The sequence below is a fragment of the Pipistrellus kuhlii genome, unplaced genomic scaffold, assembly GCF_014108245.1.
Source record: "Pipistrellus kuhlii isolate mPipKuh1 unplaced genomic scaffold, mPipKuh1.p scaffold_m20_p_1, whole genome shotgun sequence".
In the NCBI taxonomy this organism is placed as follows: domain Eukaryota; kingdom Metazoa; phylum Chordata; class Mammalia; order Chiroptera; family Vespertilionidae; genus Pipistrellus; species Pipistrellus kuhlii.
In genome coordinates this window covers 131,922,494-131,947,195 of record NW_023425404.1, presented here as the reverse complement: position 1 = coordinate 131,947,195, position 24,702 = coordinate 131,922,494, and the positions used below count along the sequence as shown (strand labels likewise).

At 36.3% G+C, this 24,702-nt stretch overlaps 1 protein-coding gene across 3 annotated transcripts in view; it reads right to left on the bottom strand.

Annotated features, from left to right (window-relative positions):
• Positions 1 to 24,702, bottom strand: part of TBCK (TBC1 domain containing kinase) — a 162,494-nt gene that overhangs the window by 118,079 nt on the left and 19,713 nt on the right. For all 3 annotated transcript variants that reach the window (XM_045589220.1, XM_045589218.1, XM_045589221.1), the window contains 2 exons: positions 5,597 to 5,711; positions 4,046 to 4,119 (listed from right to left, as the gene is read on the bottom strand). In XM_045589220.1, the coding sequence (XP_045445176.1) occupies positions 4,046 to 4,119; positions 5,597 to 5,711 (189 nt within the window). The remainder of the gene's footprint in view (positions 1 to 4,045; positions 4,120 to 5,596; positions 5,712 to 24,702) is intronic.

Here is a 24,702-nt window from a genome sequence, read left to right as displayed (position 1 = left end):
AAAATTTCATATATTTTAATTTTACTAAAGATAAATATTTATATTTATTCACTACAAGAAAATTTTTAGTAGGAAGTTCAATGGTAAAACAAGGAAATTAGTGAGAAAATCATATTTGCTGCATAATTTTACTCATTTATTGTCTGGTTTAGTCATGAGCACAACCATCTAATTTTTTCGATTCAATGATATTAGCTTATTATGCCACGCTAAAATAATGACATTAACCAAAATATACTTAAGTATATGTAACATTTATATAATAAATGTAATACAAACACTCAATTATTACTTCCATTTCTCTTCCTATGTTTTTCTACAGCCACCTTCTCACACTATGATTGTCAATACTTCTTATTTATTTGTAAAATACAAGTCAATTAAGTCAGGAAGTATAACTTAAATTCAAATGGGCAAAATAAGTTTTTTAATTCCTTTTCATTTTAATACAAGAGTGATATTAACATATTCTTTTAATTTGTCCATGTATTTCTCTCATACACAAGTTTTATGGCATTCAGGGGTCTTCAAACTACAGCCCGCGGGCCACATGCGGCCCACAGAGGAGTCTGATCCGGCCCGCCAGGTTTTTTGGGCAGTGAGCGCAGCTGAGGTGTTACAGTAGGAATTAGTAGTTCATATAGTCCGGCCCTCCAGCTCTCTGAGGGACCGTGACCTGGCCCCCACTTTAAAAAGTTTGAGGACCCCTGTATCTAAATGAATGTGGGGTATCTCTTGAAACAACTGAGGTCTACTGGAAATAGCACTAGCTTTGATATTATAATACCTGTGCTCTAATCTCAGTCCTAACACATATTCTTTATATGATCTGGGTTTCTTAAACTGTAAAGTAGAAATGATAATGCCCACCTAATAAAACTGTTATATATTAGTGAACACACACATCTATAATGATAAAAGCATACTATGCTACTTAGACCAGACATCTTTCCAGACGACCTTCCGACAAAGCCACAGTGTGTGGGGTTTGGGGGGCACCAAGGCAGAGGCAGCCACTGCAGCAGCTAGGGCTAAGCCACTTGCACAAATTTCATGCATTGGGCCTCTAGTGTCTAATAAAAATGGAGAATGTGACACAAATGTAATGTATATTTATCATCACCATAATATGTCCAAAGGCAAATTGATCATTTTTAATCCGGATTCCCAACACATCTAATTCAGAAAATAATAGTATGGATAGTAAAAAGTCAAGCAACAATATAGATAAACTAGGGGCCCAGTGCACAAAATTTGTGCATGGGTAGAGTCCCTAGTGGCTGCCAGCCAGGGCCTCCCTTCCCCAGCTGTCGGCTGCAGGCTGGGACCTTCCTTCATTCTATGCCACCCCCTGGTGTTCAACACATGTCATAGTGAGTGATTGAACTCCTAGTTGGTCAAACTCCCAAGGGGACACTTTGCATGTTAGGCTTCTATATATATATAGATGATTATTATACCTAAAACTCTGATTGGTGATCTATGGAAGCATAGAGGGAGCCCTTGCTCCAATCAAGGATGATTAAATTAATTAATGAAAACAATAAGCCCGAAAGTTCTTCTTTAATGTAGATTATCTCCTTTTAACAAGTACCACTTCTTTAACACAGTATTTTAACTTGCAGAGAAAATTACCAGAACATTGCTATATGACTGGTGAGGTAAATATAAGTGACTTTCACCATCTGTTTGAAGTTTTAACAAGGTATTAAGCTACTGGCCCACTAAAATGAATGTCCAATTTCTAACTCTATAATATTTTGAAACAGATGTTAACATTTTACTTTGTTGTTCCTTAATATTTGTCTTTTGAATCAACTGTAAGCTTCTTTGGTGTAAATATTTTCTTTCATGCCTTAGCTTTTTGATCACTTTATTTTTCCTGGCTAATGTTTCATATTTTGCTCTTTGATACTTTCTGTTCAGAACCTTTGGGTCTAAGACTTCAAAGTAAGCCAGACCAAATGGCCACATAAGACTAATTCTATCCAAGCATTTTAGATTCAAATGTAGTTAAAAAATGCTTGGTGTGCTTTAAGAAAAATCACTTCCTTTTTTCTATTCATCATTATAACCTAAAACACCTTTAAGTAAAAGGTAACAAATTAAAGTAATATTGGTTTACGTTATACTAGTACTTTTGGGGTTCTCTCTCATGTCAGACAAAATGAAGAAACAAAAGGAATCACATTTGTTATAACTCTTTAAAAGCTACTTCAAAAGGTAATTATCACATATAATGAAGTTACTGAATAGAGCTTTATTGTGAATGTATTTTTTTATTATATTTAAATGTTTTTTAAAAATCATAGTGCAGGCTATTTTATTTTTATTTTTTACTTATTTTTTAATTGATTTCAGAGAGAAAGGGAGAAGGAGAGAGAGATAGAAATATCAATGATGAGAGAGAATCAATGATGAGAGAGAATCCACAGTGTAGGGGTTTGCAGGCAAATGCCTACACTGTGGATTGAACCCACAACCTTAACTGTAATCGAACCCAGGACCTTTCAGTCTCCAGGTCAAGCTCTATCCACTGAGCCAAACCAGCTGGAAAAGTATAGGATATTTTTACAAAATAAATTTTAGTGTTTGTAACAATTATTTGTTGCCTATGACCACAAGTTTTGAAATGCAAAACTTAAAAATTATGAATTTATGCACTGTTATTAAGTAGGCTATCAAAACAAAACAAAAAAAAGTCCCAATAAACCATGAGTCTTTTGAGGATAGGAACCTATTTTACTCATTTTTATATATCAGCAGCCAGAAGAGAAGGTGCTCAATAAATATTTTCTTGATAAATAAAGGAAAGAATGACTAAACAGTTAAACTCAAGATTGGCTATGTAGTAACAAATGAAAAATTTAGGTAAGAAATCTACAATTTAACTTTTAAAGATATAAGGGTAATTTATAAATGAGACCTTTTAAAATTATCTAATTAATTGTTTAAGCAGAAACACACTCCATTACTTCGATCTACAATTCTCAGTAATGGAGTGATAGAACTGATTTTATAGACTCCAAAAGCACCACACAACAACACTAAAGTATGATAAAGGTCCCTAATTATGTAATGGTATTATATCAATTTTAATTTCCTGGTTTTGATAATTAGTTTGTGGGATGTACAAAAAAATTTTACTTTAGAAAATACAAGCTAAAATATTTAGGTGTAAAGGCCATTTTAAACACTAATTACACTTAAATGATTAAAAACTATATTTATACACACATACATAAGTATGTATAAGAGGAAAGAAAAAGATACAGCAAATGTAGTTAAATGTTAATATTTGAGGAATCTGGGTAAAGGGTATATAAGAATCCTTGGTACTAGTTTATAACTTACATGTATCTTAAATAATATAAACTTTAAACACTGAAAAATTATATCATTAAAATGTTTAAAAAGCCACCACACAACAAATATAACACTAAGCTCTATGTCAAAAGCACACCACTGGGTACAGGGTGAAAAAACTTTCATTCTTGCCGAAGCCGGTTTGGCTCAGCGGTAGAGCGTCGGTCTGCGGACTGAAAGGTCCCAGGTTCAATTCCGGTCAAGGGCATGTACATTGGTTGCGGGCACATCCCCGGTAGAAGGTGTGCAAGAGGCAGCTGGTCGATGTTTCTCTCTCATCGATGTTTCTGACTCTCTATCCCTCTCTCTTCCTCTCTGTAAAAAAATCAATAAAATATATTTTTTTAAAAAACTTTCATTCTTTTCTTGGAGGCCTGGATAAACCTAGATTTCTATACCAGAAGGGATAGAAACTTAAACACAGACTTTCAGTTGTAGATTCTACCCCACTACCTCTGAAATATACAAAGATTAAGCTAGAATCTTAATATGCAGTTAACATTAAAAACATGGAATTAAACTCAGAAACAAAGAAAAATAATGTGAGAGTGATTTTTCTCAGTCTTTTGAGGAACACACATTAAGTGAGAATCATTAAGTGAGGTATGTTAATAAAAAAAAGCTATAATAGAGATTATAAATTTTAAGACAGAACTAAAATAAGAAAACATATTCTTACCCAATTGGAAAATCAACATCATCACCATGAGCTGTCATGTGATAAAGTCCAAATTTAGCCAATTTAACATGTCCCTATGAAAATAAAGGGGAAAAAATCACTATGAAACATTTTAATATTAGCAGGAAAAATAATATTATATATTCTATAAGTAAAGGAACCATTATATAGTCAGATACATTAGAATATATACATAAATTTACCACAATATTATTATAAACTTACTTGCCAATGTTTAGTCTACTTTACACTTCTTACAAATATAATGTATGTATGTAAATATACATTTATATGCATGTATATGCACACATATGTGTATGTATATACGTACACAAGCATAAAAATTTTTTGATTTTTGTACTTTCCAGGCTTTCTGACAAAGCAAAAAAGCAAGTCTTCTTGTTTGCCCTGAATGCCTACTTAGAATATTTTAGGGTAATTTTCACAAAATATTTTTTTTTAGGAAGTAGCAAGTCCATTCACAACATTATAATTTAACTCTGACATGAGAGTTCTTAGTTTGAAAACATCATGTCTGAAAACATCAAATATTAGTGAATCTGCTATATTTCCAACCATTTTTTATTTGCTTTAGAACAGTTATAATTCTCACAAAATTGAGGTTCTTAATAAAAGGCAAATATATTTTATAAGTCCCTTAAATTTTCCCCTTTTATATATTTAACACTAAAAAATTAAGTAGTTTTTAAAATTGGGTTGTTTCCTTTATCTCAGAACTTTATTTCTAAGCCTTTCAAAATGTTTATAATTTAAAGAAATTCAGGTTGGTTAGATATTTTACTGCTATAAATATGAAATTCATAAGTACCATATTCTCTTTTGGTTTTGTAATATCACTGGGTAACTGTATTGAAAGTCTGTAAGAAAAACTGGGAAAAAGAGCAATCCTACTAACAGAAAATAATTCCCCAGAAAATATTCCTTCAAAACTATTTTTATATACTTACGAAAAAGAATGAAATTATGATTATTTCCGAACATATATCTAACTCTCTTAGAAGGATTGACTAGCTTCTTACTAATCACCCACTAGATTTGCAAGTAGAGAAGCAGCACTCCAAAACAAGTGAACAAGTGGTAAATGAAAAGTAAAATATAGAAGAGAAAACAGGGGAAAGAAAACAAAGATGAGAAAATACAATGCAATTGTACTATGAGAAAAATATTCTATGAAAACTGATAGGCTTTCTTAAGATGAAAGCAAATTCAGAGCAGGCGTGGATCAAGAAGCTGCAATGCATTTTTTTTTTTTTAGAAACTGAATGGAAGAGAAAACAAAACGGATGTTAGAAACTGACTTTTTGGGAAAAAAGAATAATGCATGTGAAAAACACATGGACTTACATAATTTAATTACACTTGCTTTTTTCTAACACCACAGATGTTAGCTAGCTTTCACACAGTCTTTTCGTTATGAATAATCTTAAAACATATTCTTATCCTACTCTCTGATTAACTAAGTGGGCTTGATTTCAGTAGCTTTCAACCTCAAATAATAAACAAACATTTAATGTATTATTTGGCAATTACCTTTCGATCCAAAAGGATATTATGAGGAGACAGCGCCCGATGTACTATACCATGTTTGTTCATATACTGCAAGCCCTGGAGTACCTCAAATGCTATGCACAAAACCTTTGAACAGCTACAAAGGAAACAAAAAGTCACAGATCAATTACAAAGTAGATATAAAACCAATTTTAGTGAATGAGTTAAGGTTTTGTGACAAAATTCAAAATTATATTTACTGTTCCTCTTCTATTACGAGAGAATAGTCTATACATTTTCTAAAATATCCACGTGTAAATATTTTGCGTTTTATAACTATAATAGGATTATATCTGACAAAGATCTTACAGTTTCCTAAAGGCTACACTAATAGCACATCTGTTCTCTCCTGGAAGAAAATTTAATTGTGGTGGTGTGCAAATGACGTTCTGTAGGTTTAACTATGCTAAATTGTTAAGAAAGTTTCAGATAGATGGCAGATTGGTTCTACCAAGTCAATGAAAATCATCTATCTTGCTCAAAACAAAAAATAACTAAGTCCCTGAAATATAACTACAATATATTTTATGGCAGAGAGACATGATCCTACTTTTCATATCAATCCACAAAGCAACTTATAGTACCTTATATTTATCAAACATTTTTATTTAACTCTTATCTTATTCCCTCTCCCTAAGACATCTTCCATAAAGATGACCAGTTTCTTTTTATTCTTTCCCTCTTTATCTCTTTCCATTAAGAAAAAAAAGAAAAATCAGATATCATTCATGTGGGGAGTTAGAAATAACTCCAGGCGGGCCATGGGTGGCTGGGCAGTTGCCATCCTAGGCTTGCTTGTGCCTTGGGCTGGCCCTGGGGGGCTGAGGCGACTCGGGGACTCGGCCTTGTCATACACCTGCTGCCCAGGGCTGAGGGGACTGGGTGCTGCCACCTTGTGGCTGTGGGCACCACCATCTTTGAGGGCGTGACAACCAATTAGCATATTGCCTCCTTATTGGCTGTGAGTGCCACCATCTTTGAGGGTGAGGTAGTCAATTAGCATATTTCCACCTTGTTGACTGTGTGTGGGTGGCACCAACTTTAAGGGCATGACAGTCAATTAGCATATTCCCTCATTATTGGCTGTGGGAACTACCATCTTTGCGACAGTGTGAGGGTCAATTAGAATATTCCCTTTTTATTAGATAGGATAATTAGCTCTTCACTATGCATAATGATATAATTAATATACTTTTACAACCTTCCCATTTTCCTTTCCTAACTTCTGATTTTTATTATTTATACTGTCAATTTTTAAATGAGATTTAAAAACCTGCATTCCACTCTTGAAGACTAACCAAGTAAATAACTGAATATATAATATGACATATAGTGATCAAATGACAAAGAGAAAAAGTAGAAAAGAGAAGAGAGGATGTAGGATACCAGGTTGATAAAAATATATATATTAGAGGCCCAATGCAGGAAATTTGTGCATGGGGGGTTGGGGGTGGAGGTGTTCCTCAGCACAGCCTGAACCTCTCCAATCTGGGACATCCCTTTCACAAACCAGGACTGCTGGATCCCAACTCCTCACTGGCCTGCTTTCCTAATTGCCTGATCATTCCCTAACCACTCCCCTGCCAGACTTACTGATGCCTAAATGCCAGCCTGATTGCCTCTAACTGCCTTCCCCTGCCATCCTGGTCACCCCAACTGCCCTCCCTGCCAACCTAGTCCCTCCCAAGTGCCCTCCCCTACGGACCAGTTCCCCCCCCCCCCCCCCCCCCCCCACTGCACTCCCCTGCCAGCCTCATCATCCCTAACTGCTCTCCTTTGCTGGTCTGGTCCCCCCAACAACTGATCTCCCCTGCAGACATGGTCCCCCCACTGCCCTTCCCTGCAGGCCTGGTCCCTCCCAACTTCCCTCTCCTGCCAGCCTGGTCACCCCTAATTGCCCTCCCCTTCAGACTTGATTATCCCCAAATGCCCTTCCTTGCAGCCCTGGTCTCTCCCAATTGCCCTCCCCTGCTGGCCATCTTGTGGTGGCCATCTTATGTTCACATGGGGCAGCCATCTTCTGTGTGAGAGATATGGTCAACTTGATATTACTATTTTATTAGATAGGATACTAGAGGCCAGGTGCACAAAATGTGTGCATGGGTGCAGTCCCTAGGCCAGGCTGGCGATTGAAGCACAAGTGTCTGGCATGGAAGGGTAGGTTCCAGCTGACTGTGGGCCCTGGGCAGCAACTGGTCCCCTGGGACCCGCATGCTCCCCTCTGCCTGAGTCATGGCACCTGAGTCCTCATGCAGAAATGAAGTGATCATGGCCAGACACTGTGGGCCAGGGTGCAGCATGGGCCTCTGGGTTAGGGTCACAGTCAGCGGTTGAACTCCTAGTTAAAGGGACAATTGCATATTAGGAATTTATTATATAGAAGGGTATCTTCCATTGATTTCAGAAAAGAAGGGAGAGGGAGAGAGCAATAGAAACATCAATGACGAGAAAGAATCATGGATCGGCTGCCTCCTGCATGCCCCACACTGGGGATTGAGACCACAACCTGGGCATGTGCCCTGACAGGGAGTCAAACCTTGACCTCCTAAGTCATAGGTTGATATTCAACTACTGAGCCACATCCGCTGGGCTCTTGTTCACATTTTAAAGGAGAGAGAATTAACACTCCAGAGGTTGATTTGCTCAAAACAGCCAAGTTTCACAGTGGCACAGTTGTGATTCATGCATTGGTGGGGGGCTGGCCTGCAGGATTGCCTGCTGTGGGAGTGCTGCTCATCCTGGTCAACCAGGGGTGCTCCTACTGTGGGAACACACTAACCATCAGGGGGCAGCTCCTGCATTAAGCGTCTGCCTCTGGTGGTCAGTGCGTATCATAATGACTGACCAACCGATTGTTCTGGTAGTTCCACCAATCAGTCGCTGGGTTTTTATTATTTAGGATATCCTTAGCAACATTTTGATCCAGCAAAGCTTCATTAAGTAGGTAATATTTATGCAGACATCTAACGGAAGTGAAAGAGATATTCAGCTCTCTCAGAAATGTGTGATTCAGGCAGAGGGCACAGTAAGCAAGTCCTCAAGGTGGAGAATACACAATTCATAGGGGAAATTAATTTTAAAACACAGCATGTCTTCAAATATCTCACTCATGCCCTCAAATTTGGATTTCTTCATCGTCTTTGAGTGTTCTCCATTAATGTGGAGAAGTCTAATGTCCAGCTGATTCTCACTTTGTTGCAGGTACCATGTTATGCCTCTTTGGAGGCTTTCAGGATGGTTTTTCACTTTATCTTTAGACAAAATTTTAGCCCAATATGTCTAGAGTGTGGGCATTTGTGCATTTGTGCTAGTAACATTAGGTATGTCCTTTTAAGACCCATATTCCATTAATACAAAAAGTTGATTTGTATATTTTTCATTATTTTCACCTTCCATTGTATCTTTTAATTGAAACTCTTGGTGAGCAGAAGAAAATTGGATCTATTTTCTATATCAATTTTCTGTTTTATTTCCCATGAGCATGGCCTTTAGCCTATGTACTCTACTAATTAATTTAGGATCTCTCTTCTGATATCTAGTTATTCCTTGCCTGTGGCTTTGTTACTCTTTTGAGTCTCTCTGAGGATAGTTATTAGAATTCTTTTAATTCAGGAAGCAAAAAAGTATATTAGCTTCATTTTCTCTGGGTAAGACTGTGTGTGTTTTTTTCCCTTGGCTCTCTTTCTTTCAAACTATTTTTTTCCCCCCTTCAATTATTTGGTAATTTCTGGTTCTGAGCTATATTTTAAAATTAAAAAATAAGTTGATATTCTCTGTGAAGTGTTTAAAAAACAAACAAAAAAACCTTACTATTAATAAAGAATGCTATTTAAACTAACTTGTAAACTATGCCTCTTTATCAATAGTTTCTACCATGTTAAGTTGTCACAACAGCCAGTCCTAAGCAAATATGGAATGTGAGAAACAAGAACTTATAGTTTTCACTAAAATTCTCAAAAAATAAATCATCTACGTAAAGGAAAAGATTACAAACTTTAAAACAATTATAATTACATTAATAAAATGTGAATATGAAAGCATGACAACCCTTTCTTCTTTCTTAAAAACAAAGAAAGATTGATTAACAAATAAAAGCACCTAGTTTTTTGTTTTTGTTTTTAGCTCATTGTGTTTTATGCTGTCAACACTAAAGTAGTAATCACTCTTGTCCTTGTTCGTTCTCTCTCTCTCTGGCACAAACTTCACAAAATCTTAAAAGCTGGTGTTATATTCAGCTGTAACAGTAGAGGACCTCAGTTGCACACTACTTCAATACAAGCATCTTTCTCATGAAAATGAAAATTAAACTTTTAAAGTAATTTTCCACTAAACCAGTTCTGAAACAGCTAAACACAAAGGACTGAATATTTTACTTCCTGTATTTGCTTGTGCTAATTGATTATAAGATATAATTGGAAAATATTTGTAGGTTAAAAAGCACATTTATGCTATTTTCAAGCTGAAGAGCATATACATTGCATTAGTTTTTAAAAATTTAAACATAAAGCTGAAGCTCCTGGCATACCTTTTCTTAGCTATTTCTTAGCCATGATGCTTAATGGACTCATTACCCTTCAGTTCAAATAATATTTGTTGTGGATTTTTTTTTGCCTTTTTTATACTTTTAATATTTAGTTTTATAATAAAATATAAAATAAAAGAAGAAAAAAAGTTATTTTGAATAATTAGAAGAAATCAGTATTTGTGGAATTTTGCATACTTATTTGTTTTTAAAAACTTTATTCTTTAATATGGCAAATAACTTATACCATGAAATTATTTAAAATTTTATGATAGTTTGAAGTAGTTAATGCAAGTTTAATGCAACAGCAAGGTAAAAAAAAATCATATGCCCAGTAATAGTTAGTGCATTACAGTTTAATTGAAAAAGGCCTCTAGAAGGAGAGTTAAAATAAAAGAATGTGATTCACACACTTAAAAACAAATATTATCAGGGGACAACATGATTTTATTCTACACAATTCCCAAGTCAGAGTCTTGTTAATAAAGAAATCCATCACTAACCTGGAAAATGTAAATTAAACTTCAGGTCATAAAATAATCTCTTTTTGAAACTTGCAGTTACTATTATCAGTCCCAAAGACTGGGAGGGTAGCATTTCCTCTGTTACTATTGTCCCTAACAGTTTGAAAAGTTTAGTGATAATAAGAATCCTTGGTGATTGGAAATATATAGATATGACCAAAAGTAAGCTTTTAAAATAATATTAATAATTTACAATAAAGCAAAATCATATTTTAAAACACTTTTATTTATACTTTAACACAGTTATGTAGCTATTAACTGCTTAGCACTGTTTTAGACTCTATGGACACAAAGATAAAGAATTGGATCTCCACAATCACAAAGTTAATGGTATAGTTGAAAAGACAGATTTATAAATTCATATTTTCTTTTGTTAATCTTCACCCAAGAATATTTTTCCATTGATTTTTAGTGAGAATGGAAGGGAGGGGGAGAAACAGAGAGAAAACATCGATGTGAGAGAGACACATCAATTGGTTGCCTCTTGTACATGCCCTGATCAGGGCTGACGATTGAGCCTGCAACAGAGGTATGTGTCCTTGACCGGAATCAAACTTGGGACCTTTCAGTCATGGGCTGACACTCTATCCACTGAGCCAAACTGGCTAGGGCATAAATTGATAATTTTAATACAATTAAATTCAATAGAATTTCACTACAATGATAATTCAACAATTACCAAGCACATGAGAATTACCATCTTTTCCCTCTGTCTAATGGGAAATGAAAACCTGAAAATTTATTTATTAAATTGGTAATAAATAACAGACCTAAAAAAAAAAAAAAATCTTTAGAAAAATTAAAAAGTGAAAGAGAATATCATGTATATATTTTTATCCCTTTCTATATGTATTTCAAAGGAAATTTACAGTGTCCTTTTTATTGAATCATTCCTAAATTATCAGCAGCCATTTAGCTTGGTTGGCTAAGCCCAATGAGATCAAGGTCATGCGTTTAATTGTCTAAGAATTGGTTGGACTCACGTGTTCAAAGCCACAAATTTTCATCTCACTCCAGCAAATATCTACAAATATAGTTTGTTATAATGAGATACTGCTCTATCTCTCTTTATTAACATATCGATTTTCAACAATCTCCTATACTTCTCTGCTCATTCCTGAGAAGCTGCTCTTTATTTCATCAAGACCTTGAAACCCCTGTTGTGTAAGACTCCTCTGTATCTCAACTAGCCTCTTTTTGATATCCATCTTTATTCTAGAACTATTTTACTATTTCCTTTTTTTTTTTTTTTTTTTGATAGAATCCATAATGGCTTTTCATCCAATGCCTCCACTCAGGTAGAACTGTGGTGATGTTTTCATAGGTGTATGCATATGTCCAAATTCAACAAATGTATATATTAAATGTTTATAGTGTTTCTTCTATATCAATTATAGAACCTCAATAAAGATGTTTAAAAAGCACAAGAAATTCTTATCACCCTCAAAACATCAGGTTTTTGTGTGTGTTTTTCAGTTTCTTGCAATGTTTCCAAGAAGAGAACCATTTAAAAAGATTGCAAGAAATAGAGGTGGGGGGGAAAGAATGGGAGATTAAGGTTGCTGAGTTAGATTTGGAAGTCATTCCTGTATAGGTGGTAATTAAAACCACACATGCTATTTCCTCAGATCTATAATCCATGATATTTCTAAGGGCCATTCCACAAGCCAAAATACCCATATTGTCAGCAAACCAAGGGAGGAAACACATTTCTGGATTCTATGAGTTCAAGATGTTCTTTCACCTTATAAAACCTGATCATTCCAACAGATAGTTTCCTTTTGGTCTAAAACTTTCTTACTTGGTATCAGCCTGAGATAAATGTTAAGGCAGAGCAGATAAAATATAGTAAGCTACTGTGTGACTTAAGAACTGGAGAGAAAAAAAAGTACTAGTGATTAATGTGATCTCTAACCTAAATTCTTCTCTGTAACTTCAAGACAAAAGAGCTCAACCAGCATATAACTTTTAATGATTCAATTGGTTTATAGTTACAAATTTTGGAGAGGGAATGCTTTTAGTGATTAACTAGTGTCTTTGAGGCTCTTAATTTGCCACTTATAATTCACTAAATATTGTTTAAAATATCACAATATTTAACACAGCAATTTTTTTTTTCTAAAGAGAAAAAAATAAAGTTTTGAGAATTGGAAAAGAAAATAATTCATCTCACTATCCGGCACACATTTTTTTAGCCTGAAATGACACTCATCCATGCTAAATTTAAGAATTTATTTGTCTCAGATTCAGATGTTTTAAAATGGAAATTTCACTGATTAGCTGCTTACCTAAAAATTATTTTGCAACAAGTAAAAAAAAAAAAAAAATCAGTGTATTGTCCTTAAGTTGTGAAACTGGGCATATTTTACAATTCAATTCTCACTCCAAAATAACTAAAGTTAAAAGCTGTAAGTCGGGGAAATGACTAATTCTCAACAGGACAAAATAAATTGGATAATTACCTTTCATCTTGAATACCAGGTACCTTTCCTTTCTCAGGAGAAAATTAATTTGATAAGATCAAAAAACATATGAAAAGCATAGTCTAGTGTTTGAGGTTCAGATATAAAGCCAGGAAACTATCATTGATTTGCTATGCTTGAAGAATTTTCCAACTTCATCCTGCCCCAGTTTTCAAATTTATAAAGTAGGGACTACAACACCAAACAGTGGCTAAATAGAGATCAATGAGTTATTGGCTGTGTACAGAATCCTGGTCAACTTAAAAGCAAAATAAAACAAACAAAAAAGTCTAATTCCCCCTCAAAAAAAACCCCAGGGTCTTTTAATAAACTATATAATACAGTAAATCCTCCCTTAACATCATTAACAAGTTCTTTGAAACTGTGACTTTAAGCAAAACAACATAAAACCAATTTTTCCCATAGACTAATTTATAAAAACAAGAGATAAATGTTAATGCAGAACAGATAGTTCTGCATATTTCTGGTCACAAAAACATCACTAAATTTCTAAGTACTCAAAAACACCTCTAATATCAAACATTTAAATAAATGTGAGCTATGTATCCATTTAAGAAACATTAATAAAAACAGGTAAGCTAATTATGTTCCAATCTGCTTTTGCAAGTGGCTGGAGCCTATCCCAGCAGCTCAGGGTGCAAGGCAGAAACTCACTCTGGACAGGATGCACTTTATCGCTTTATTGAAATTTTTTCTCTACTAGAAGCCTGGTGCACGAAATTGGTGCATGAGGGTTGGGGTAGGAAGGGGTTAGGGGTGTCCATCAGCCCAGCCTGTACCCTCTCCAATCTGGGACCCCCCGAGGGATGTCTGACTGCTCACCGGGATAGGGCCTAAACAGGCCATTGGACATCCCTCTCACAATCCAGGACTGCTGGCTCCCAACTGCTCACCTGCCAGCCTTCCTGATTGCCCCTAACCGCTTCTGCCTGCCAGCCTGATCACCCCCTAACCACTCCCCTGCCAGCCTAATTGATGTCTAACTGCTCCCCTGCCAGCCCATTTGCCCCCAACTTCCAACTTCTGCCGGCCTGGTCACCCCTAACTGCCCTCCCCTGCAGGGTTGATTATCCCCAACTGCTCTCCCTGGCAGGCCTGGTGCCTCCTAATTGCCCTCCCCTGCTGGCCATCTTGTGTCCACATGGGGGCAGGATCTTTGACCACATTGGGGCAGCCATCTTGTGTTGGAGTAATGGTCAATTTGCATATTACTCTTTTATTAGATAGGATAGAGGCCTAGTGCATGGGTGGGGGCCAGCTGGTTTGCCCTGAAGGGTATCCCGGATCAGGGTGGGGTTCCCTTGGGGCATGGGGCAGCCTGGGAGAGGAACCTGTGGTGATTTGCAGGCTGGCCATGACCCCCTGGCGACCCAAGTGGAGGCCCTGGGATCTGGGATTTATTTATCTTCTATAATTGAAACTTTGTAGCCTTGAGCAGAGCCAAACCTCCTGCTTGCTCTGTGGCTGCAGCCATTTTTGTTGGGATTTATTTATTTTTTTTAATTGAAATTTTGTAGTGGAGGCCAAGGCAGGCCAGGGCTGTAAGAGCTTGGCTTCCTCCATCGCCGGAGCAACCCAAGCCTCCTGCTCTCTCCAGCTGTGTGGTTGCCACCGTTTTTGTTGGGATTTATTTATCTTCTATAATTGAAACTTTATTGCCTTGAGTGGATGCCTGGGCTTGGCTTCCTCCATTACCAGGGAAATCCAAACCTCCTCCTAGCTCCATGGCCAAAGCCATCTTGGTTGGGTTAATTTGCATACTCGCTCCTGATTGGCTGGTGGATGTGGCTTGTGGGAGTAGCAGAGAGATGGTTAATTTGCATATTACTTTTTTATTAAATAGGATAATGCTCCTAGAAGAAAACATGAAAATATATTCAAGACTTGGGAGGAGTCAAAGTTTGTATCTCAGAAGAAATACAAAAAGCAATAATCATAAAAGAAAACTTTTAAGACATTAAACCATCATAAATAATAATTTCTGCTCATCAAAATACAACTTAAAAATGAATAGATAAGCCAGACTAGCAGAAAATATTTGCAAAATATATCTAGCAAAGTATATGTATGAAGAATATAGAAACTATACAAAAAATGCCTATTAATCAATAATGAAAAGACAACCTACTGAAAAATAAGATAAAAAATTAAACAGATATTTATGTCATTATATGATGCCCAATAACTTTTTAGTCATCATGAAAATGAAAATGAAATCTATAATGAGAAATCATTATATAATGACTACAGTGGCTAAAAATTAAAAAAAAATGAAAAGACCAACTGCTGGCAAGAATATGGAAGAACCAGAACTCTCTCACACATTGTTAGTAATAATGTGAAAGGTATACTATTTTGGAAAAGGGTCTGGTAATTTCTAATATGAATCATATACCTACCCTAAAAGCTATTAATTCAACTGCCACCTATTTACCCAGGGATATAAAGACATTTGTTCCCCCCCTCCTTGCCCTTTGTTACGCGTGCGTGCGCGAGCACGTGCACACGCACGCGCGCACACACACACACACACACACACACATTACAAAAACAATCCCCAAACTTTAATTATTATAGCCAAAAACCTGGAAATATCCCAAAAGTTCATAAACAGAAAACAAACTGGTACATTTATAAAATGGAATATATTTCAGCAATAAAAGGAATGAGTTACAATGCAAGAAACCACATAGATGACTTCTAAGATCATTAGGGTGAGTGAAAGAAGCCTTACATAAAAGAGTCTATATTGCATAATTCCAATTCTGTGAAGTACTATATAAACAAACAAATCCAAAGTGAACAAAATTAGAAAAGTGGTTATGTCTGGGAGATGGAAATGGAATGAAAGGCAAAGATTTATTGGGAAAGGGCATGAGGGATATTTCCAAGATGCTGGTAGTGACCTAATTTTGATGTGTATATACAGGTATATACTTTTGTCAAAATTCATCAAATGATATGCAAGGTTTTGTACTTTACTGATTGTAAATTATACATTAAGAGAAAATATTAACACATATTAAATTCTAGTTAATGACTAACAAGCTGAAAGATTTAGGAATAACATACATGCAACTTACTTTAAAATGAGTTAATGACCAAATAGTGAGATAAATAGGTATATGATAAAGCTTAAGTTGGCAAAATTTTAATGGTAGAATATTAGTATGTTGTAATACAGTTCTTTCAATTCTGCTTTCTTAAAAACGCATTTTTAAAAAATAAAATTGTAACAAGAGGAAAATAATTTAAGGTGATATGAAGACATTTTCAGATGGCCAAATCTGAGAATTTGTCAGCATTGGACTTTCACTAAATGAAATATTGAAGGAAATTTTCAGGTTGAAGAATAATGATACCAGATGGAAGCCTTGATTAAAACAAAGTAATAAAGAGCTCAGGAAATGCTAAATACATGGTTAAATACAAAATAACCTTTTCATCATTGCTTAAGGTAAATTGTTTAAAGCACAAACAATAACAATGTATGACGAGATTTACAATATACTAGAGGCTCAGTGCATGAAATTCCTGCATGGGTAGGGTCCCTTTGCCTGGTGGGTGATCAGGGCTGATGTGTGGAGAGATTGGTGGGGCAATCAAGGGGCCCCTGCTGGCACTGCCTTGGCTGGCCTGAGGCCTGGGGGCAAATCCTGCGTTGAGCACCTGCCTCCTGGTGGTCAGTACACATCATAGCGAGCAGTCATTGTGCCATTCGGTTGATTTGCATAATAGGATTTTATTATATAGGATGTAAAAGAATATTAATTGCAAAATGTTGGAAAAGCTAAATAGATGTATATTGTTATAAGATTACTATATGTGGTAAGTTAAGGATCTATATTGCAATCCCTACTACAATCATTAAAAAAAAAGAAAACAGAAAAAAAAAGAAAACTATATAGCTAAAAATGAAGACAAAGACAAAATCCTATCTAATAAAAGAGTAATATGCAAATTGACCATCACTCCTCCATACAAGATAGCTGCCCCCATGTGGACACAAAATGGCTGCCACAAGATGGCCTGCAGGGGAAGGAAGTTGTGGATCATTAGGAGTGACCAGGCCAGCAGAGGAGGGCACTTAGGGGAGACCAAGACAGCAAAGAAGGGCAGTTGGGGGGGGACCCAGGCCCGCAGGGGAGGGCAGTTAGAAGTGACTGGGCTGGCAGAGGATGGCAGTTAGGGGAGACCAGGTCAGATGAGGGAAGTTGGGGGGGCCAGAACTAAAGGGGAGGGCAGTTGGGGGGGCAGGCCTGCAGGGGACAGCAGTTGGGGGGAAACCAGGCCTCAAGTGGTGAGCACTTGGGGGGGGGGGCCTAGGCCTGCAGAGGAGGGCAGTTAGGGGAGACCAGGCAGCAGGGGAGGGCTATTAGGAGGGGCAGGCCTGCAGGGGAGGACAGTTGGGGGGGCAGGTCTGCAGGGGAGGGCAGTTGGGGGGACCAGACCTTCAGGGAGGACAGTTGGGGGAGATTAGATCTGCAGGGGAGAGCAGTTGTGGGCAATCAGGCCAGCAGGGAGGGCAGTTAGTGTTGACTGGGCCAGCAGAGGAGGGCAGTTGGGGGAGACCAGGCCAGAAGGGAAAGTCAATTGGGGGGAACCAGGCCTGCAGGGGAGGTCAATTGTGGGGGGTGACGTAGGCCTGCAGGGGAGGGCAGTTGGGGAGTGACCAGGCCAGCAGGGGAGGGCAGTTAGGGGTGACCAGGCCAGCAGGGGAGGGCAGTTAGGGGCGACCAGGCTGGCAGGGGAGCAGTTAGGTATCAATCAGGCTGGCAGGGTAGTGGTTAGTGGGTGATCAGGCTGGCAGGCAAAAGTGGTTAGGGGCAATCAGGAAGGCAGGTAGGCGAGCAGTTGGGAGCCAGCAGTCCTGGACTGGAGAGAGTGAAGGCTGGGTTGAGGGACACCTCCTTCCATGCCCGAATATTGTGCACTGGGCCTCTAGTCTATATATATAAAAGGCTAAGTGACCAACTGTCCAAATGACCTGTACATATGATGTGCATTGGCAATTTAAAAATAAACATTGACTTGCGCATGTACAATACATATATAGCTCTCGCTGGTGCCAATCACATGCGTGTTTCGATTTGTTATTGTTGATCGTGTGAATTTGATTGTTTTTGTTTCAATTGAGACTGAAAGACAGCGGCATTGTCAACAGAATATGTCTGAAGACCATTAATAAATCACAAGGACAAACTCTATTCCTACCTGAACCCATTTTCGCACATGGTCAGTTATATGTTGCTTTCTCCCGAGTTTGAAGAGCAAGTGACGTTAAATTTGTAAATACTTCATAACCAAGGGAAATTAGTCAAGCACTCTGTAAGTGTTTTTACTCTTAATGTGCTATACAGGGAGATATTAGAATAAGTGTAATCAATTTATCAATCATTGTTTTCATCAATGTTGTTTTTATATCATGCTTTTGTTGTTTTTACATTATGTCTTTGTTATTTATTAATCAATTTATATATTATTTTCATATAGATTTTACTAATTTTCTTTCATCTCCTGACACTTCTATGACAGAGAAAGGGCGAATAGTGATATTAAAATATTTCTCCTACTTAATTTCCTTTCAATGTGCACAAATCTATACACCAGGTCACTAGTTAAGTAATAAATTTGTAATGTTTTAAGCTGACAAATTTGTGGCAAATATATTATAGCAGCAATAAAAACTAATACTCATTGATGAGTGAAAAAATAAAAGGTCTTTACACTAACACTAAATGAGACTGGTAACCATTAGTTTACAGTCATAACATCCCGCATGAATTGTTAGAAGAGGCTATAAAATCTACTTTAACACTTCCTCAAAAAGGAATCTCATCAATCTCAAACCTTCCTTGTTACCCAAATGTGCCTATTGTCCTAACTGGCCCTTTGTGTGCTCCTGGGAATTGTACTTTAGTAATTTTCTCACTAATAAGAAGGTTTTGCCCATTGGAAACCTTGAACCATTCTAGCTTGTCTAGATATTTTGTGCAAACAATGATTTATTGTATATTGAAGAATTGCTTGCTTTCTGGGGGGTCTAGAGCATCAGTAACAGCAGTCACACAGGCACCCAGTGCCTCTGTGACCAACCCCCAACAAACACCCTTGACTCACAGACTCAGGCAAGTTTCTCTAATAGACCACACTTTGCAAATGCCACATTAGTTGCTGGAAGAATTAAGTACATCTATAACTCTCCTAGGGAGGACTCAAAAAAACTTTGTGTTTGCTTTCCTCCATACTTAGCCCCATTTTCTTTTTTCATTATTGACTTCTCTTGGAACATTTTTGCTATAACAAAATGAGAACAATGTAACCAATTAGTACAATGACTTGTGAGTCCCCTGCTTGCTTCCAGCGACTCACTGAGCTGGAAGTGGTTTTGATGACTCCTGACACACTACAGCAAGCATGTCAAACTTATGGTCCATAATAAATATTTTTGTAGCCCAGCCAATATAATGGTGTGTAACTAAATTTTGTAACTTAATTTTATAATATCCAGTTATAAATAATTATTAATAATGAACTACAATGTTTGCTAATGACTACTATATTCATGTTGTACTCATTTCCCTTATGCACAGGCACACCATTTCTCTCCACTAATACTAGCAGAGAATATTTTAGCAGCCGATTGCCATGTCATTAGTTTTGTACTGACTTGTTTGATGCACACAACAGAAAATATTTCACTTTCAGAGAACAAGGAAAATAGGTTTATTTGTGTTATGCTTAATTTGTACAGTTATTCAGTGTCCGGTAAGTTAATGTTCAAGAAAAAATATTAGTTTTTATTAAAATGTTCTATTATTTTATGTTAACATTTACTCATTTATTTCAACCCTTTGTATTCAGCATGTCTCTATTGAAATAAACCTATGTTTCTATGAAAATTGAAGCTTTTGTTTTTTTGCAGCCCACATAAACTTAAGCCTTGTTTTTTTTGGCCCATGTTAGCTTGGAGTTTGACAAGCTTGCACTACCATTTCCACCATCTCAGCCACAATAACTTACTAATACAAACAAGAAAACCAAAGATCAAACTTATTAAGAGACTAAAAACTTTCCCCAAAATTTTACTAAACAAACTGTGATGCAGAATTCTAAGATGGCCCCCAAGATATCCGTTCCAATGTGAACCTTGCATAATCACCAAGACTATAAATATGACAGTTTTTTCTCCCCTGATCACATTATGTTATATGGCACAACTGACTTTAAGAAAGGCGGTTGTCTGAGTGAGCTTGGCCTTATCATCTGAGTCCTTGAAATTTATATCTAGAGGTTAGAGACAAAGGAAATGAGAGATTCCTGGCATGAGGGAGACGTGATATGAACAAGATTCTCCATTGCTAGCTTTGGAGATGCAGATGGCCTTTAGAAGCTGAGAGCAGTTTCCGATGGACAGTAATCACAATAGTAAACAAGGATCTCAGTTCTAAAATTGCAAGGAACTGAATTCTGCCAACAACCTGAATGAAATTAGAAGTGCATTCTTCCTCAGAACCATGGGAATGGAAGTCAACAAGTTGTTTCCTTTAATCAGTCTGTTTTTAAAAAGAAAAAGTATCTTCAATGGAACAGACAGACAGTTATCAGAGGCAAGGGGAGAGTGGGCACTAGATGAAAGAATGTGAAGAAAGTAACTAAAGAACATATATGCATAACCCATATATACAGACAACAGTGATTGATGGTCAGAGAGGAGGAGGGGCAGGGTCTAGGTGCAGGTGGGGAACAGGCTGGGGGGGGGAGAGATAGAGATATATGTAATAGTATCAATAATAAAAATAGTTTTAAAAATTTTAAGAAAATAATTAACAAATTACCAAAATAACAATTGCATAATATTTTCACCAAAAGTCATGTCTGGGAAATAAAATTATGGCACATAATTTAAAAGAACTTTAAAGGAAGGAGAATTCAAACTGTGTGACTAAACTAAAAACATATTTAGTTCATTAAAGTTAATTTACAGCACATTAACTACACACAAATTCTTATAAGAAGTTATTCGTTAGGACACAGGAAAATGAAAAATTATAGTATACATGTCAAAAGGGTACAGTTAATTAGGGAAGGTAAACCATACTTTCTTAATTCTATAATTGTAGGCAAACAATTATAAGCTAGAGGGGAAAGTTACATTGCAACTAAAGAGAACCAATATAATAAAAGAATTTGGAGAAGGAAAACACAATTTTTGCTTTGGTTCAGTGGTATAGTGCAGAAGGTTACAGAGAGAGTTAAGTGAGTTCCTTGAACAAGTGCTGTACGCTAAGGAATGAAAATACACTGTTGGACAAAAAGCACAGTTTTCATGGTATATTTAAATTCACTGGCACTCAATCTTCTCAAGTATATATTGGTAACAATAAAAACTATTTGTACAATTTAGACACTATTTGGAAATACAGAATTATACTGAAGTCTGTCTTATGACTATATAATGCATTTTCTTCACACATACATACATAATACACACACACACACACACACACACACACACACACACACACACACACACACACTGGAGAGCAGCCAAATGTTTCTGAGCAGGGAATGAAGTTATTTTTAAAAATATTAATATACTAGCAGAAAGTAGGAATGATTGGAATATGGAAAGACTAAAGGCAGGAAGACCAGCTGAGAGAAGGTTGCCATAGTCATGCTATTTGATGATGAAGAGCTGAACTAAAGATTGTAGAGAACAGCAGAGATGTAAGCAATAGCACCAAGGCTGTATTAATGTTATTTGACAATGAATAGGATATACCATAGGACACTGGAGAGGGTGAATGCAAAAGGTAGCTGCAGGATTCTAAGCCTGAGAAAAGGGCATCTTTTGGTATTATTTTCTCTCTTTATACAAAACAATAAAATAGGAAGAAAAACATACATAAATTATATAAATCTCTAAGTTATTTGACTACATAGCAATAACTTCAAATGCACTTTGAAACTAGAGCCCTTGAAGAAAGAAAATGTGCCTCAACTTCCACCATCAGGTAACATCTAAAATAAGGAGACTACTATCTATTTCCAATGACTATGCCATGTGGCTCATTATCCAACTCTGGACTGCATTCTACAATGTGTCTAAATTCTTTGGAATATCTAATTCAGTGAGTAGGCAATCTTTTAATAGGGACAAGTAAAACTTACTCATGTGAGTTAAGTCAGATCATTTTTTCCATCAAGCTCGTGAACAGCTGCAGGCATAACCTGCTTCCCATCAAAGTGTCCATGTACAACCTCTACAATGCTGAGCATTTTGTTATAGCATAAATTTTCAGAACCATAACCCTAAAAACATATGACAAACTACATGTTATTAAAGAAACATACCTGCACTACTCACCCTTCTTCACTTGGACATTTAAGGTCAATGCAGAAACTTGCTTGTATGTGCCAAAATTCTGCTGAGTATCTGTCTATGAACTACACTTGCTGGCATGTTTATATTATAGATTAAGCAGAAATTCATGCTCTGCATAACAGTAACAGAAAGGGAAAATACTTTCCAAATAGCACCTACACATGAAAAGGCCAACCAATTCCTCATGCTTCCTTTAATAGGAGTGATGAAGATATATCTGTTTTTTAATATCCTCTGGAAAATCTTTTAGAAAGGAGTTGAGATTTACATTTCTTCACTTTTCAATATCTTGAATCTGACTCAGAGTAGCAATTAAGCATATATTCAATTAAGCATATATGATTTTCAAACATATCTTCTAAACACTTTAGTTTTACTAGAAACCTACTTGTTATGGGAGTTTAATTTAATTCCATGCCTCTATGTTTCCAACAAATAATTTTGATCAGTTAACTAAAACTGGAGAGAAATATTGACAAAATTGAACTCTGGAACGAGCAACATTAAAAAAAAAAAAAAAAAAAAAAACATCGAGAACAATATTCTCCAATTATTAATTATTCCTATTCAGGCTTGAATAGACTCTTAAAAAATGATGAGAAGTTTTCTCTTTCAACCAGGTTATCAAACTGTCTACACAAATAAGTTTACAAAAGACTGACTCAATAATACCCCCCAATCATAAAAAAAATTATTTTGTTTGGATAACATGAATTCTTGAAAGGGTTCTACAGACATTAAACTTATAAAAAGAATGCCTAATTTTCTAGTAGGACCTGAAACCTCCAGATATTTTAATATATTTGTAATACAAATTACTACTACAATGTTTTAGGACATTACTTAGTTCAATGATATTAAATTTGTTATGAAAAAAGTTAGTGAGTAAATTGGCACAAAATTCTTCTCTAGGTTTTGTGCTTCTATTCCCCATCCAATCAATTTTACAAAAGACTTAAAATGTAAATCCAGTACGATATACATCTTGGATGATGTTTAAATTTAGCCAATCAACCGTAAGTAACTACCAGACAACTAGCAGCTTACAGTTTTGCAACAGTTAGAGGCAGATGGACAAGTAAAATCCATGGGTCTCAAATTGCAACCCCATCTAAATATATTTCCTGTTTACTCTGCATCAGCCTTTATTTTACAGGTGCAGTGTGTTTACTTTTGGCAGTTGGGGAAAGAAGTGATTTATAAGCCATAAGAACATCTTTTTACTCTCCATAAACAGGTTACAGAATTAATTAAAATTTCAGCACATCTACTCTGCACATGAAACCTACTCTGTTATTGGAGACTAATGCAATCCAAATATGTGAAAAGTCAGTTTTCCACAAAACTAATTTAGATGGATGGATCAGATAACAACTTAAAACTGACACTGACCGATACATTTCTACTCAAAGACAGTAAGTGTTGAATGTTGCATTTCAAAAAGAACAAGAAAAATATTGAATTTTAGTCTATGACCATAATGCTGAAAAAATAGTACTTTATTTACAAAAATTTATATATATTACACGAAGATATATACTATATATATATATATATATATATATATATATACACACACACACACACATTAAAGTTACTGCATGTGCTTTTATTTTTTTAAATATTTTAATTGATTTTTAGAGAGAGGGGTAGGGCGAGGGAGAAAAAGAAACACCTATGTGAGAACGGAATATCAATTGGCTCCCTCCATCATGCGCCTCACCATGATGGAGCTTGCAACCCAGGCATGTGCCCTGACTGGTTATCAAACCAGCAACTTCCCCTCCACCCTTCCCCAACCCCCAATGCACAGGACAAAGCCCAACCATCTGAGCCACACGGGCCAGGGCTGCATTTTCTATTTTATTTATTTACTTTTTTGTTGTTGTTTTTTAATATATTTTATTGACGTATACAGACAGGAAGAGAGAGGGATAGAGAGTTAGAAACATTGATGAGAGAGAAACATCGATCAGCTGCCTCTTGCACACCCCTACTGGGGATGTGCTCACAACCAAGGTACATGCCCTTGACAGGAATCGAACCTGGGACCTTTGAGAGTCCGCAGGCCTACGCTTTATCCATTGAGCCAAACTGGTTTTGGCTGAATGTTCTATTTTAAATAAATGAAAAAGACTGTTGTAAAATGTAAATAGCATAAAAGACCATAT